Below are 17481 nucleotides of genomic sequence, written 5' to 3' on the forward strand. Positions count from 1 at the left end.
TCTCTTGTAATGCGTTCATTATAAATAACTGAAAGGTGTTTCTATTTACTACCATCAGAATTTTACATAGATTTGTACACCTATTTACTACCGAGTGCTTTCTTTCTTTAATGTAATTTCTCCATAGTCCAAGTGTCATTGTCTTACAAAGCATTAATTTCTTGCTGCATAGCACAACACCATTTAGCATTCGTTACAACTTCTCTAAAGGATCGTGGTTCAACACTTGTAGTTATAGCTGCAAGAAAATCTCGATGTGGTGTAGTAAACTGTCACAACTAACATAATGTACCATAAGGAAAGAGGTTACCTGAGGAAGGATGATGACGTTAAACATATGGAGGAAGAGATAGACTTTTCTGAGTAACTGTATGTATCATGTAATCTCACAATTTAATTGATGGTACTTTCTTTCTACATCCACGACCCAGTTGCTCCTCACCAACCCTTTCGTCAACATGTTCCTCACCACCAACACCCACGCCGACATATTCTGCACCAACCTTCTCGCCGGTCATGGAGGAAGTGGCAGAGGCTGATGGAGAATCAGTGCTGGCCTCACACAATATCTATTCAGTCCCCATATCCTCAAAAACCACTTGAGAAAAATCATTACTGTTTGCAGGAGTATCAATACAAGACTTTAGAGTAGTCAAGAAAGAAAAAACATTTTCATAAAACCTGACATCCTGTGATACAAAGAATTGTTTCTTTTTCAATATCAAATAAACTCCAACCCTTTTTGCTAAACGGATAACTAACAAAAACACATTTGCAACTACGACTAGCAAACTTGTCACCTTTAGTGTTTTGGTTATGAGCAAAAGCTAAACATCCAATGATACGTAAGTTGTTGAAAGAAGGAGAACAATCAAATAAAATCTCATACGGAGTTTTGTTTGAAAGTACACTAGATGGAGTCCTATTGATGAGATGAGCAGAGGCCAAAACACATTCACCCCATAAATATATCGATAATCCTTTCTGAAAATGTAAGGCACAAGAAACATTCAAAATATGTCGGTGTTTTCATTTAACGCGACCATTCTATTGAGGTGTACCTACATACAAGGTCTGAAAAACAATTCCACTATGTGCAAAATAATTTTTCAGGCAGTTAAATTTCGTTCCATTATCACTACGAACAATTTTCACCTTTTAAGAAAATTGACGGTCAATCATTGCAATAAATGACATAAACATCGAAAAAACTTCTCCTTTATCAATCATTAGATAAACCCATACAGCTCTAGAATAATCATCAACAAGAGTTAAAAAATAACATGCACCACAAGAAGAAAGTTTATTGTACGGTCCCCATAAATCACAATGAAGTAACTCAAATATTCGAGTGGATTTATTTTGACTCAAAGGAAAAATACTACGACAATGTTTAGCCGATGATAGACTTCACACCCTTTATCCAACTGACCCCTAGAATTGGAAAGAAAAGGAAGCAACTTCACTACGCTGATCTCGGAAGGATCACCTAATCGATGATGCCACAACTCCAAAGAGTTCAAACTGGAAACTGAAACGGCTTGCACTGGTAAACTTTGGCATCAATAATAAAGTCCATCTCTTCTCTCACTTGTACCAATCGCATGCCTTGAACGTTGGTCATGTATAGCACACAAGTTAGAATAAAATTGAACAAAGCAGCTAAGCTTGTCACTCAATTGTGAAACAGAGATTAAATTGCACTGTAATTGAGAGACAAAGAGAACATTATCAAGTATGATAGAGTCTGTCAGTTTCACAATCCAAGCTTTAGTAGCAACTACAGTTTGTCCATCTGGGAGACCCACATGGCAAGATGAAACCACGTGAATATCCAATTGACATGATTCGGTAACATGATGAGAACATCCAGTATCAATAATCCAATCAGTCATGTTATACTTAATGTGCAACCGTTTGGAAGAGGGCTCGATGCAATAGGTGATGTACCATGAGGGATGTTAGTGGCAACAACATTTGCATGCGCTATGGAACGCCCATGGTTGTTCGAAGTTTTATGGAGTGTTGGTTTACCTTCAAATTTCCCTTGCCATCGGAGGAGGACCCATACTTCTTCAAGTACCAATCTGGCGTGCCATGTAAAATAAAACATGTACTACTAGAATGTCCTGATTTGTGACAATGAGTATAGGTCAAAATCGCCTTTTTAGCTCGATCCAAGCATGACTTTTGTCTATTATCTGTACACACATCAAAACCAACTACCTCAGGTTTCTCATCGTTGTTCAATCTGGTTCGAGTAATCCCTCTAACCCGCTCATCTTGAACCACTTGTTGAAATGCTTGATTCAAGGATGGAAGAGGCTCTTGTGACAAAATAGTAGTTCTCAACTGACATAATAATCAGAACACAAATGAGTAAAAATTGATTAAGTCTATCATAAGAACGTCGTTTTTCATGTAGCTTTACAATCTGACAAGTACACTTTCCACACTCGCAAGAAATTAGAGGCTCATGTTTATCTAACTCATCCCACAAGACATTCAGTTTACTAAAGTAGACAGAAATAGGCATATTTTTGTTTTATGCACAATGACTAATTTCTCCTTTAAGTTGGTAAATACGAGGACCATTAACAACCAAGAATTGTTCATTCAAATCATCCCACTATAGCTTGACATCATTATAATTGGATAGCATAGAACGTACCTTAGGATCGATTATATTCATAAGCCATGAAATGAACATATAATGTATCGTGACCCAATCATCACTTGTCTAAGGCGGGACAACCTTGGTGATAGTTTCATTAAAAAAGCCAAATTTCCGTCGAGACGAAAGAGCAACTCGCATGACACCATTCGTCAAAATTATCAAGCTTTAGACAAACCGAAGTAATGAAATTACCGAGACAATCTTGTGGCCCTAGGTAAAATGGGGAACTTGTACCAATTTTCGTAGGGACTCCCAATGGTGTTTTTTCTAATGGAGTTTTGTCTTCCTCTGTCATGATGACATGGACTCAAAGATAAGTCTAAAAAAATGAAATAAGAGTACTATTACTTGAAGGGATGTTAATCCCGCAGCGAAAATCACGAGCATGTTCTTATATTTTAAGGAGAAAAAACACAGCACATTAAAGAGGAAAAACAAAGAAAAAGAACTCACTTTTCAAGATCTTCTTCGAAATTCTCCAGTAATTCAGTTCAACACCACTGCCTATCTTCCTGACTATCTTCTCAAGAATGAGAACTTGCAAGTGGGAGCTTTGATTTTGAAAACCAAAAGGGAATTGAGAGAGAAATTGGTGTTGAGGAAAAATGCAGGGGAAGTTGTTCTCCTTGTCCCGTTTTTCAAAACAAAACTGCAATGTAAAACAAGAATGACCAAAATAGAATCATATTATAAAGCATTTGTCTAGTATAATCTATAGTAGTAATATACATCTTATGCACATTATTTTTAACATATAGTTTTAATATGAATCTTATTCATATTAATTATTTGAATCCTATTCAAACATTCTTCTCATAATATATAGTATTAATTTTGAATCTTTATCCAAAATTAATATATATTTATAAACAATGTATCAATATACATTATATACATTCCCTTATATAATTTGAACACTTCAAATTATTTCATAATTCTTGATCCTCGTTCTACTCGTTGTGAGCTAGCAAAGGGACCTAATGGACTTACAGATCAGAAGCTTCAACGATAGATATCGATCAGTCAAACTTATTAACCGAGTTAATCAACATTCGTTAACTACGGGTCACTCTACTAAAGACCCACAGCTGCACTCTTCTCACTGCATAATATTTTCGTGTCCACGGATATACAACCATTAATAGTAAGTTAATCCTTTACGAGTGCTCATAACTCAAGCTGGGTCAAATCACCGTTTTACCCCTGAGTTATATCTTACTCCTCAAATACCACTGCTCCTCTATTGAACAACCCGATTATGGTTCAACCAATAACCAAAAGTCCCTCTCGGGCCAGTGAGAGGGTAGGGCCCCTTATTCAAGTCCCAGAGTCTGCATTTAAGAAAACACTCATCTACTCCCATAAAGTCGGGGAGGAGTGAATTACATCTTGTGAAGTTATGTTCCCAACTCCTCACTCGGTCTCATCCATAAAATGGTAGAAATTTTAAGTCGGCGACTCGGGCCACTCTCACCCATACAGATCATAGGACAACCCTCACCGATAGAAGTTCATAACTCACTCAGGATTGAAAATGAGTTGCCTGGTCATCCTATGAAATAACAATCTATTAGTCAACGACGTTACATCTAAAGATTGACTATTTCGCAGTCCGGTCTTATACAAACTCATTATATAAAATACCCCCACTTGCATGTCTCCACACAAACAACCTCGATCGGGTCATCTATAACATTACAAAGCGAGTCATAGCCACAATGTTGCTAGGATAAGGTACCTTATCCATATACTATAGACCCTTTAGGTTATTCCCGGGACATTATCCACATGTATATCAAGGGTATATCACATATATACCCAGTATATATATTGTTCCGGTACATGAAAATAACCTTAGATGTTTAGTTTATTGGATTTGGACAATGCAATAACAACAACAAATTGATTAAATCAAGAAAAACAAAACTATATTGAATATAAATTTGTTTTTACATAATTACAAACTACGAGTTTAGGGCAATACACCCAATAAACTTCCACTTGAACTAAACTCTAGTGGGGTGTACAAAATCATAAAGCAAAGGGACAAATACAATAAACTAGGGCATACACTATACCTATTACATTTCTCCTACTTACCCTAGACTAATTGTACAAGGCTCGTAGACCTAGACTTTCTAGATGACCCTCAAACACTTTAGCCATGAGTGCCTTCGTAAAAGGATTAGCAATATTGTGCTCTGAAGCGATCTTTGTGACGATCACATCTACTCGTTGCACTATTTCCCGTATAAGTTGGTACTTCTTTTCGATGTGTTTGCCTCTCTTGTGGCTTCGAAGTTCTTTAGAATTTGTCACAACACCACTGTTATCACAATAAAGTGTGATGGGCAAATTCATGTTTGGAACAACTTCCAAATCGGTTAAGAACTTCCTAAGCCAAACCGCTTCTTTTGCTACTTCACAAGCTACAACGTACTCACCTCCATGGTGGACTCTGCGATGCATCCTTGTTTGATGCTTTACCAAACTACTACTCCTCCGTTAATAGTGAATACTGACCCCGACGTGAATTTCCTTAAATCTTTGTCTGTTTGGAAGTCAGAGTCATTGTATCTTGTAAGGATCAAATCCTTAGAGCCATACAAAAGCTTGTAGTCCCTCGTTAACCTAAGATACTTGAGGATTCCCTTAATAGTAGTCTAATGATCATATTCTGGGTTGGATTGATACCTATTGACTATTCCTACTGCATAGCAAATGTCAGGCCTAGTACACAACATAGTGTATATTAGGCTGCTGAAGCATAGGGTATGCATCTCATATCCTCAACTGCTTGAGGTGTCTTAAGACATTGTTCCTTAGACAAGTGAATTTTATGCCTGAAAGGCAATAAGCCTTTCTTGGAATTCTACATCGAATATCGAACAAGTATCTTGTCGATATAAGTTGTTTGAGACAGGGCTAGCGTTTTGTTCTTGCGATCCCTTAGAATTTGGATGCCAAAAACATACTAAGCTTCTCCCAAATCCTTCATTTGGAACTCAGTAGCTAGCCACTTCTTTATGTTAGTAAGGTATCCTACATCAATCCTAATGAGTAGGATATCATCCACATACAATACTAAGAAGGCTACAGTATTGTTGATGATCTTCTTATATACACAAGGTTCATCAATGTTTTGGTCAAAACCATAAGATTTGATTGCAGTATCAAACCTTATGTTCCAAGATCGAGATGCTTGTTTCAATCCATATATGGACCGTTTAAGCTTTCAAACATTTTGCTCTTGACCTTGTGCTATGAACCCTTCGGGTTGAGACATATAAATACTTTATTCAAGATTGCCATTCAGAAAGGCAGTCTTGACGTCCATTTGCCAAGTCTCATAGTCATAATATATGGCAATAGACAAAAGTATTCTTATGGACTTGAACATAGCTACAAAGAAGAATGTTTCTTCATAGTCCACCCCTTTCCTTTGTGTGTAGCCTTCCGCCACAAGCCTTGCCTTATAGGTCTGTACCTTTCCTTCAGCGTCTCATTTTCTCTTATAGATCCATTTGTACCATATGGGTTTCACCTCTTCGGGTTGATCCACAAGTTCCCAAACGGAATTGAAGTACCTAGACTTCATTTCTAGGTCCATGGCTTTGACCCATTTGTCCTTGTCAGCATCTTCCATTGCCTGTTTGTAGGTCAATAGATCCTCGACGCTGTCATTGGGTATGACAACTTGGGTTTCAATTAAACCCACGTAGCGATCAGGTTGTGATACAATTCTCCCACTACGTCGAGGCACCGTCAATTCTTGAGGTGGATGTGACTGACGTGATGTGCTAGCTTCATCAACAACTCTTGTTGAAGTGTCAGCTTGATCAATAACTCTTGTTGATGTGTTTGTAGCATCTTCGAAAATAGAATCATATTCTAACGCATTTCTCTCGTATAATCTATAGTTGTAATATACATCTTATGCAGATTATTTTTAACCAGTAGTTTTAATATGAATCTTATTCATATTAAATATTTGAATCTTATTCAAATATTTCTCTCATAATATATAGTATTAATTTTGAATCTTTATCCAAAATTAATATATATTTATATACAATGTATCAATATACATTATATACATTCTCTTATATAATTTGAACACTTCAAATTGTTTCATAATTCTTGATCCTTGTTTTACCCGTTGTGAGTTAGCAAAGGGACTTAATGGACCTATAGGTCAGAAGCTCCAACGATACAAGATCAATCAGTCAAACTCATTAACCGAATTAATCAACACTCATTAACTATGGGTCACTCCACTAAAGACTTGCAGCTGCACTCTTCTCACAGCATAATATTTTCGTGTCCACGGATATACAACCATTAATGGCAAGTCAATCCTTCACGAGTGTTCGTAACTCAACTTGGTCAAATTACCATTTTACCCCTGAGTTACATCTTACTCCTTAAATACCACAACTCTTCTAATGAACAACCCGGTTATAGTCCGACCAATAACCGGAAGTCCCTCTCGGGCCAGTGAGAGGGTGGGACCCCTTGTTCAAGTCTCGGAGTCAGCATTTAAGAGAACACTAATCTACCCCTAAAGTCGGGGAGGAGTGAATTCCATCTTATGAAGTTATGTTTCCAACTCCCAACTCGGTCTCGTCCCCAAAATGGTAGGAATGTTGAGTCGGCGACTCGAGCCACTCTCACTCATACAGATCAAGACGAGCCCTCACGGGTAAAAGTCCATAACTCACTCAGGATTAAAAATAAGTTGTCTGGTCATCCTATGAAATAGCAATCTGTTAGTCAACGGTGCTACATCTAAAGATTGGCTATTTCGCGGTCTGGTCTTATACAAACTCATTGTATAGAATACCCACTCGCATGTCTCTAGACGAACGACCTGGATTGGGTCGTCTGTAACATTTACAAAGTGGGTCATAGCCATAGTGTTGCCAGGATAAGGTACCCAGCCTTATCCATATATTATAGACCCTTTTGGTTATTCTTGGGACATTATCCACATGTATATCAAGGGTATATCAAATATATACCCAGTATATATACTGTCTCGGTTACATGAAAATAAGCTTGGGTGTTTAGTTTAATGGATTCGGACAATGCAATATCAACAACAAATTGATTGAATTAAGAAAAAAAAACTTTATTGAATATAAATTTATTTTTACATAATTACAAACTACGAGTTTATCAAATATATACCCAAAGATAAGTCTAAAAAAATGAATGAGGAGTATTGTTACTGTTACTGTACTGAATCGGACCGGTGGACTGAACCGAACCAAACAGTAGTGAACCAGACCGTTAAAACCTGAACCAGACCATTTAATTGAACTGGATAGTCGCAAAATTGAACCGTACAAATAGATCACCAAATATTGAACCCTAGCAGGTCGCCAAATCATTGAATTACTCAAACGGTGACTAACGAAAACAAACGAAGATGATTAGTGCAGCGAACAACGACTAGTAACCTCAGACCATAAGCGGCGAATGACAACCAAAAAAACATGAAACGGTGACCACGAGCGGCGAACGGCAACCAGCAGCCTCTAACGGAAAAAAAAAAAACGAAGCGGCGGCTGACCAGTAAAGACCAACAGTGTGCGACCGACGACCAAACGGATGGACGGTAGTGACACAAAGGTGGTCGTAGGCGAGCCGACAATCAGTCGGATGAACAAGAAACACGCCTGTTTTGAAATCTCCTACCAAATAGGTGAGTGATTAGCAAAGAAGAACACTAACACGACAAATCGACAGTGACTAGAGGTGACGAAAACTGTAGCAACACCTTTCTTCCCAGCGGCAACAACGAACAAAGAAACCTTAGTAAATCACCTAAGGCTCTGATATCATGTAAAAATTTGGAATGTTTCCTTGCTCTTTCTCATTGATTCAAAGATGATATATACAAAAATTGTCTAATACCCAATAAGGAAACTAAAACACAAAAGTAATATATAACAAATACAATAATAGACAATTATAAACAATAGAATATCGTATCAGGAACGTTACCAAATAAGTCATTGATGTCACCTGCAAAAATTTTCAAGCACAAAACATCTCCTCCATTAGCCCCACAAAAAGGAATGGAATGTTGCTACTAATTGTTTGGCCAAGCTTTGTTGTATTTCTAAATTTGGAGGCTATTTCGCTTGAAGATTGGCCTCCCAACTATCTCAGACTCTGCCATTTCTTTTTCTTAATTCTACTGTCCCTTTCAAAATATATATACATACATGCATATATATGCATGTATATATACACATTCATATATGTATGTAAATACACATACATGTATATATATGTACACATATTATATGTATGTACATATCTATGTATGTATATGTACATATGTATGTATGTACATATATGTATATGTATATATATGTATGTATATTTGCATTAAATTTGTACACATTTACGGTAGAGGAATGGTACATAATAGGTTCTAAATTTTATCAAATATTCCTTTAAGTAGTATATGATCTTGTATACTATCAATATAATTTTCAAAAAGATCTTTTTATTTTGATTTTTATGATTTTTTAAATATATCTATTGCTTGATCCACAAATTGAAGCTTATAAATGATAGCTCCACGTAAATGTGACAAAGAGGCAGAAGGATTACACAATTTCTTGCTCAATAATTTAAAAGTGGCCAAACCATGTGATAGTCATTTACATTCATTGTGATAGTGTTAAGCTATAATAGACCAACCTAGTTCAGTAGATAAGATATCTTGTTCATTTTTTAGAGACAAGTTCAATCCCTAATCTGCACATTTGTTGTACTAGAAAAAAAGGTTAATAAAATTATAAGTCAATAAAATAGACACCCAACTTAGTTGATTGAAGGTCTCAAGATTTAGGTTCAAAGGGACAATCTAATTGTAAATACGAAACTTGTCAAGCTTATCTATGAGTCTATGACCATTCATAAGATGGAAACTTTGATATCACCAGAAAAGAAGTTAAACCATATTGTTTATGCAGGATTTGCACAACGGTTCTGCACGAATCGAGCTCAAACCCGGTCTCCGATTCCAACCTAAACACTAGAGTGGAACTGCACAAGAGGGTAAGCACTCTGACACTCAAGTCAGTATAGATCGGACTCCTTATTTAGTTCGAGGTGAGATTCGATACCTGAGCGTGAAATGAAGTCCTCTATTTATAGGTAATGGATCCGACAGTACACACGACCGACGGTTATATGTCTTTTTTTTCATATCGGACCTGTCGGGTTCCGAACAGATCGGACCCCAGTCAGGTCGAACCTTGGTGCCTATAGTTTTTATAACGGCAAACCCGGCCACCTCGGCAGAGCCGAGGTGGACCTAATCAATCCTTATTTGGTTTCTTCAACACTAATAAGGGTCCTCCACGTGTCTCGGGTATGTTTACCCCCAAACACATATTTTTAATAATTTCTTATTTGTTGATGTACCAAACGAAGTAATGGAAGTTGCTCTTAAATAAGAAATAATCGAGTGGGAGAGAAGTGAGCTTATTTTACAACAGAATTATATTATGCCCAATTACTTGGAAACTTTCAAATTTAGAGGAAATGTCCAATACGAAATGAACACTACAATGGAAATTGAATTTATACTTTTTACTGGAACCATTAATTTTTAGGATCATAATAGGTAAATTAAGAGGAAATGGGTTCAAACTCCGTGATGACCACCTAAGTTAAGAATTAATTCTGATGTGTTTTTCAACACCAAATATTGTAACGTCATACGATTGCTCGTGAGACTAGTCAAGGTATGCGCAAGTTGACTCAGACGCCCACAAAGTTAAAATATATATATATATATTATGCTGCTAATGAAAACTGAAGTGTGATATAAAGATTGGATATTATAAAATAGGAATGTCCCCCCGCCCTATATGAAACATAGCTCTAGTTACTTTATTGACACTAATTAAGAATAATTAGAAAAAATGTGTAAGATTTTTAGATGCACGTGCTAGTTAATTACACGACAAAATCCAGGACTCCAATTTTCTGCCGTGACGAGCAATTTTTGGAAAAGGAAGATATGAAGTAAAATGTGCGGGAAAAATATGTGGTTACGGCCTTTTCCCTGAGCTTCTGATGTTCTTTTCTTCTGCTTCTCAATCACTGGGCTTTGATTTGTTCATCTGATGCACAAACTCGACTTTGATTTCCACTGACTGCTCGTAGAGAAAATTCGAGTTCCAGAAAATGGCCCAATTCACCACACTCAATCGTGTAAAGTTGCTGCTGAACGGAGATGGAGTGCCGTTCGGTTCTGAATCCAAAGACCGATTGAGATACAAGCTCAGATCAGTACGAAGAATTCCTTTATCTGCTGCCTCCACTGGAATTTCTCCTTCTGCGTCCTCTGCTTCAGCTTTGAGGAAATCCGCTCAACATGTTGCGGAGATGCGTGTTGGTGTGAGGGATGAGAGCGTTAGCGATGACGGCGCCATTGTTGGTCTTGACTGTGACTACGAGTTTGAGAGCGACGATTTGGCTTGTTTCAGAGGCCTGGTCTTGGATATTTCGTACAGGTTATTTCACTTTGTACTTATGCTCACCTTTTTTTGTTTAATCCACTCAATTTGACTTGTTTCTGTTTTTTTTTCTTTTTGTTCGATAGGATTCTAGTTCTTCTGAGTAGCATTTGATTGCTTCTGTCCTCTTGGAATGTTTATTTGGTGTTTGATGACTGCTAGGCTTATTTATTGTCGAAAGTGCCTTTTCGATAAGTTGTTTTATTTGTTGATGTGGAAATTTGCATAAAATTTCAAGTACAATTGTTTGGTAACTTTTCACTTTTGAGACCCAATTTCCTCTGGCACCATACTTACAGATTCTTGCAATTGTTGATACAATGTTTTTAGTGGCCTTTTTGTAGACCTTAAGCTTCCAACAACATATGTAACCAAAGAATGACTGAAGTGGTTTCTTTTTAAGATACTTCGTTCTCAACATTTCAGCTATTTGAAAAAAGTGTCCTGCATGTCCTGTCCTGCATGTGGTACCATGAACTTAAGACAGCAAACAAACACAGATAAACTCCAATCTTTTCCAGTACTTTCTGCTCAATATTCTGAGTTTATTTCCTAGTAGTTAGTCAGATAGATCCTTGACTTGATTTCTGTTCGTGGAATGGGGTTCACCTCCTCTTTTTTGTGTATACTTGTTTCATATTGCTTTTCTATCTCCATATTATTTGTATGACTGGAAAGGTCTGCAATTTATCTTTTGCTATTTATTTCCTTGCTTCAGGCCAGTCAATGTTGTTTGTTGGAAGCGTGCAATTTGTTTGGAGTTCATGGAGAAGGTTTGACTACTCTTCTCTTTTACGTATTATGCATAAAAATATAGAGAATTTATAGTTCCAAGGGGGTCAATTTCATTGGGTGGTTCTTATTGAAAATATGTTTAGAAGATGAGAAAGCTATCGTCTTTTTAGGAAATACAGAAAATATGTCCAATTAGCCAGAGTGAAAAGCCAATTGTGAATGCCTAAATGCTATGGCATTAGCGGCCCAAAGTGCATACTCTGTCAAAATATTTTAAAAAATCCTTGAAATTCTTTGTTTTCGTAAGAAGTGAAATATCCCTCAAATTGGTATGGATAAATAAAAGAAAGTACAATAACAAAACTCTTTTGAAGGAGTGCACCAAGAGGAAGCCAAAAGAATCTCACTAAATGAACAACTTAGAAAATCATTATTGGTATCATAAAGAATTCTTTTGTTCCTTTCCAACAAAATCTTCCAGAGCAATGCTTTAGCTTCGTATCCAAAGGATCCTATATTTTTACTTATTTTGAAGAAATGAACACAGAAGAGCTGCTCTATAAACTTCTCCAACCATTGCAAAAAGCAATATCCCATTCTAAAATTGTCAGATACTGTACTCCACCATCTATTAGAGAAATAGCTTATGAAGAGGTGGTCTGATGTAGTTACCAGGTTGTTTTTAAGTTAGTTTATGGTCGGCTAGTAAACTGTTAGTTATCAACCAGCTGGGTAGGTAATTTAGTTTTGTTAACTAACTTGTGTAACCAAGTTGATTAGGCCAAACCGATTGTATGAGTATTATAAATACTTCTGCTTTATTGTACTAGGACATTATTCATGAGAAATAAAAATTCAGAACTTTGGTTCACACCTTTATTTTTTATAAATAGGATTGGTTTGGGAACCATTAGGGTTTGGCTCAATTGGTCCAAGGAGGCAAAGCTAAATAAAAGGATTTAGAGGGAATGAGTTCAAACTCCACGATGGCCACCTACATAGGAATTAATTACCTATGTGTTTCCTTGACAACCAAATATAGTAGAGTTAGGCGGTTGTGTCGAAGCTCGGGCAAGCTGACCTAGACACTCAAGGTTATCAAGAAAATCAGGATTGGCTTGGGAATGAAAAGCCTCCATGGTACCCAAAAGCCACCTTCATACACACAAAACACCACGGCTTCTTTGAGACCTCATTCCGGATCATCTTAGCCTCAACCAGTACATACTGTTAGGAAGGGCCTTTAGAGGTATTTAGGGTTATTGATAAAATAGTAAGGGTATGTTAGTAATTAGACATGAAGTTGTTAGGGAAAGTTGTTACAAATAGAATGAGGGGAAAGGGAAGAAGGTAGGCAATTATTTAGGTGGTTTAGGTTTAAGGAGATAATTCTTGAGAAGGAGAGTTCTTGGCCTCTCGAAGTGCCAAGGAATTTTGTGCTTCGTCCCCGTTTTGAAGTGATTACTGAAATATACTAAAGATAGACCGTTTGGTTCCTATAACAAACATCCTGGGATCCTTTTAGAAAACCTTTGATGGATTTATGAGAGAAAACCACTGGTAACACCATGCACCATATTGAAATCTTATCTTAAACATGGCATTTTCAAATTGTATTTGTAATTTTATATTTTTTATGAAAAGCAATAAGTGCTTGTGCTGTCAAATTTTTAGTTTTGTATGATGTGGATTCGATACTTTTCGGAGAGACAGATATTTAAATGGTTCTTCAAGATTTCCCATGTCAAAAGTGGTCTCACTATGGTATTCATTTATAGTATTGACTTTCAGAACTGAGAGGTATGAACTTAATGTTAGAATCTTTAGTTGATCAGTTTTATCTAATATAATAATAATACTTGGTTCGCTCCTTGAAAAATGTATCAATTTTAAATCTTGATTAGGGATTTCAAAAGGTTTACATGACAGTTTGCTTTTGTCAATTGATTGAGGTTGATCAAGAAGTTGAGTCTACTGTAAATGTTAGAAACGTATGTTTTGGTGTCTTTATCTTAAACCTTTTTGGCTTTTCCAGGCTGATGTGTTGGAATACTATGACCAGACTGTGAATTCTCCAAGTGGATCCTTCTATATACCAGCAGTCTTAAGGGTATGCATAAAGAATATATCCGGTTTATTCACGGATTTTTTTTCATAGGATTGTTATATGTTATCTGTCTTTATGTCCATGACCAGGAGAAGTTCAAGACTGACTTCATCTTTATGACTTGAATCTTTTCCTTGTCGAAGGCCTTTGAACTAAATATTGTCTCTCCTTTCAGGTTCCTCATTTATTGCAAGTTGTAAAAAGAAGAAGAATCAAGAACTCTTTAAGTCGTAAAAACATACTTTATAGGGACAATTACACTTGTCAGTAAGTTGATAAATATTCACTATCGATTAGTTTTGTTCAATTTATCATTTAAAATTGATATGGGAGAAGTTATTTTGAGATGCTTTGCTAAGTTTACGATGGAGAAGCTTGTGTTGCTTATATAAGCATTTTAACTATAGTTTCATTAAACATAATTTGCTATTTTAATTGTATTGCTATTTTTATGACGACAGATGGCACGCTCCACACTTTTGTGCTCTTTGCTAATTGAAACTTCTTAAGATTCATGTATAGTTTGTGATCATTGGGGATAGTGAACACAGTGGCTAGGTTTCAATATTGGGTTGTACACTAATTGGAGGAGGTTTCTTTGACATTTGAAAATGGAGGTCTGGGTATTGACTTGAAGCGTAGAAACGAAGCCTTATAATCTAAATGGGTTTGGAGGCTCTTGACTGAGTTTGATCAGTTTTCGCACAAGGTAGATTGTAGTATTCAGGGGAAGAGTGGGGAAGATTGGTTCACTCTTCAAAAGAGGAGGGGTGGCGGAAGAAGCCTTAGGAGGGATATTTGAAAAGGAAATTACTTGGCTCCTTACCGGCGAGAATCAAATCTTGTCCTCACCACCATTGAAAAATTGACAGCTCATTATTTTTTTGATCAAGTCTCTATTTTTACATGTTGTCAAACATTTAGTGGTGTCAAGGACAAAATTAAGCCTCATTAGTAGGAGCCTAAGTATTTTCCTTTAAACAATGAACTTTCTTAGATAACTCAAAGATGAAAGAGGGCAATAGCCTTTTCGGAAAGAAGAAAAAAATGGTGCAATGGAAGATTGATTAGATTCTGCTCCAATTCTTTTTAGTTCTTATTATTTTCTGGCAAAGGGTGAGTATTATTCCCATCAAATGAAATTTTTATATGCTGGCTTTTTTTCCTCTCTTAATTCTTTTTGTTGCCTTAAATGATTCTTTTATCAACAGGTATTGTTCATCACATGATAGTTTGACGATTGATCATGTTTTACCCATATCCCGGGGTGGAGAATGGACATGGGAAAATCTGGTGAGTTTTCCAGTAGATATTAATATTGGATTACAAATGCTAATCTGAATTTTCATTTTGCCATAATGATTGAATTTTTCAATCATCCCTTAGAAGACGTGATCCTGATTCCATAAACATAGAGATGTCCAGAGGTTTTCTAGGTAATAAAACAGAACACAAAAAACCAACCAAATAACCTAATAATAACAGTAGAAAGGCCAAATTGGCAAAAGCAATCTTAAGTTTACGCTGAACAGGCCACCCGCTACATTTTGACTTCTAAGACCACATAAATATATTGATGTAGGGGAAATCTGTGAGAAAGAGCTTACCGGTTGGGTAGGTTATTTGTCAGTTAGTAACCGGTTCGGCTGATAATGTTCAGGTTAGTTAATGGCTTGTAAGTTAGGCTTTTGGGCTTACAAACCATTCATAACCGTACTACCGTAGTATGAATATCCCTGTTCTCTTGTAATTGAGACAGTCATAAATAAAGGTTCAACATTTGGTAAATTATTCTCTGGCTGTAGTTTTTGGGGATCAAATGATCGGGAAACGGGACTTACCGAAAGGAGTTGACGACTCTGTACTTACGAAATTGTACTGTTTTCTATCTTCTCTAATATCTTATGTTGTGATAGGTTGCTGCCTGTGTGAAATGCAATTCAAAGAAAGGTCAAAAAACTGTAGAAGAAGCAAATATGAAGCTGAAAAAGACTCCCAAGGTAATATAATATGTTCTGTTTATAATGACCAAATGAATAGTCGTATTATGACAGAAAGAAACTTTCGAGTTCCTTTTTTTTTTGCTATGCTTCATCATGATTATGTTAGGATCAGATGGTCCAATTCATGCTTATTGTCTTTTTACCTTAAAATTTTCAGGCCCCAAAAGATTATGATATACTTGCCATCCCTCTAACAAGTACTGCAATAAAGATGTTGAAACTGAGAAAGGGGACCCCTGAAGAATGGCGTCAATATCTGTCGAATGAGCAATGACATGTATTTATAGTGGCACTTGTAAATTCCTCTTTGCACATATCCCATGAATTGCACATATCATTTATGTACTTAATTCTTCCAACACTCTTATGGCACCTTAGAAGTAATTTATTCTATCTCTAATTCCATGGGTACAAGGAACCGACCCAACCCGAAAAATTGCCATGAACCAATTCAGTCGTTCTCTTTCTGCCCGAAAACCAACCCAACACTACCATTTTACACCCCTATCTAAATCCCACAAGTATTTTGTATTTTTTTTTTTTTGGTTCTACACATCACTACTAATTGATAATATACAACTTGATTTTAAGGACCAAAGTCGTCACAAATTTTTTTACTTCTTTTAATAGGGTTACATTACACTCCCAGTATATTATCAATAATCAAATCATCAGTTGATTAAAATGGTTAGTACTCAACTCCTTGACAAATATTTTATTTCATGCCTTTATCCTCTCAGGATTAATAGAAGTGTCCATCTTATCTCTTTGACAAATGCCTTATGTCCCACACAACATCATGTTTAAATGGACCAAAGGTAAAATTCCATGTTCATTTGTTCATGGACAATGATTCACTTGCAAAATGAGTACAAAGGGAGTGACAATATATGGAAATGAGGGATACATTTTCAACCATCCACAAAGTAGTTGTACAATATTCCCTACAAAAATGCAAATCCAAAGTTGATCCTATTAAGATCAGTTATATTTTCATAAACAAAAACTCAAATTAACCAAACCTGTACTATACAAGTTGATTTAGATTTTAAATGTATTTTGGTTGATTTAAGCTCAAGTAAATTGATTGGATTGAAAAGTTGAAAAATTATTTGGAAATATGAAAAGTGAAACAATTGGAGTCAATTTCGTCAATTCATTTCGGTGTTCAAAAAATAATAGACTATGGAAAAATCCAATTCATACAATCCAACTGTTCAATTGAGTTGGATCATCCACTTGTTCATATTGGTTTCAATCCAACTTCACGAGTCAAAATAAGTTAAACTTCTATAGATTGCATTGATCCACAAATCTCGTTAATATATATTTTTATACTTTTGTTATAATTTTTTTCAATGACTCAGAATTAGACATGCTCTTTAGCTTCTTCTATTATAATTTGAGAGACCT

General features: G+C 36.1%; 1 protein-coding gene across 1 annotated transcript; it reads left to right on the forward strand.

Annotated features, from left to right (window-relative positions):
* Positions 1–10706: 10706 nt before the first annotated feature.
* On the forward strand, positions 10707–16461 carry LOC111020122 (HNH endonuclease). Its single transcript, XM_088124589.1, has 7 exons — positions 10707–11220; positions 11942–11996; positions 13994–14068; positions 14241–14332; positions 15277–15358; positions 15982–16065; positions 16226–16461. The coding sequence occupies exons 1-7, from the start codon at positions 10892–10894 to the stop codon at positions 16340–16342; spliced, it is 834 nt and encodes a 277-aa protein (XP_087980715.1). The 5' UTR covers positions 10707–10891; the 3' UTR covers positions 16343–16461.
* The last annotated feature ends 1020 nt before the right edge of the window (positions 16462–17481 follow it).

Source organism: Momordica charantia, assembly GCF_013281855.1.
Source record: "Momordica charantia cultivar OHB3-1 chromosome 5 unlocalized genomic scaffold, Mcharantia_2.0 BLBB01000005.1, whole genome shotgun sequence".
Taxonomy (NCBI): domain Eukaryota; kingdom Viridiplantae; phylum Streptophyta; class Magnoliopsida; order Cucurbitales; family Cucurbitaceae; genus Momordica; species Momordica charantia.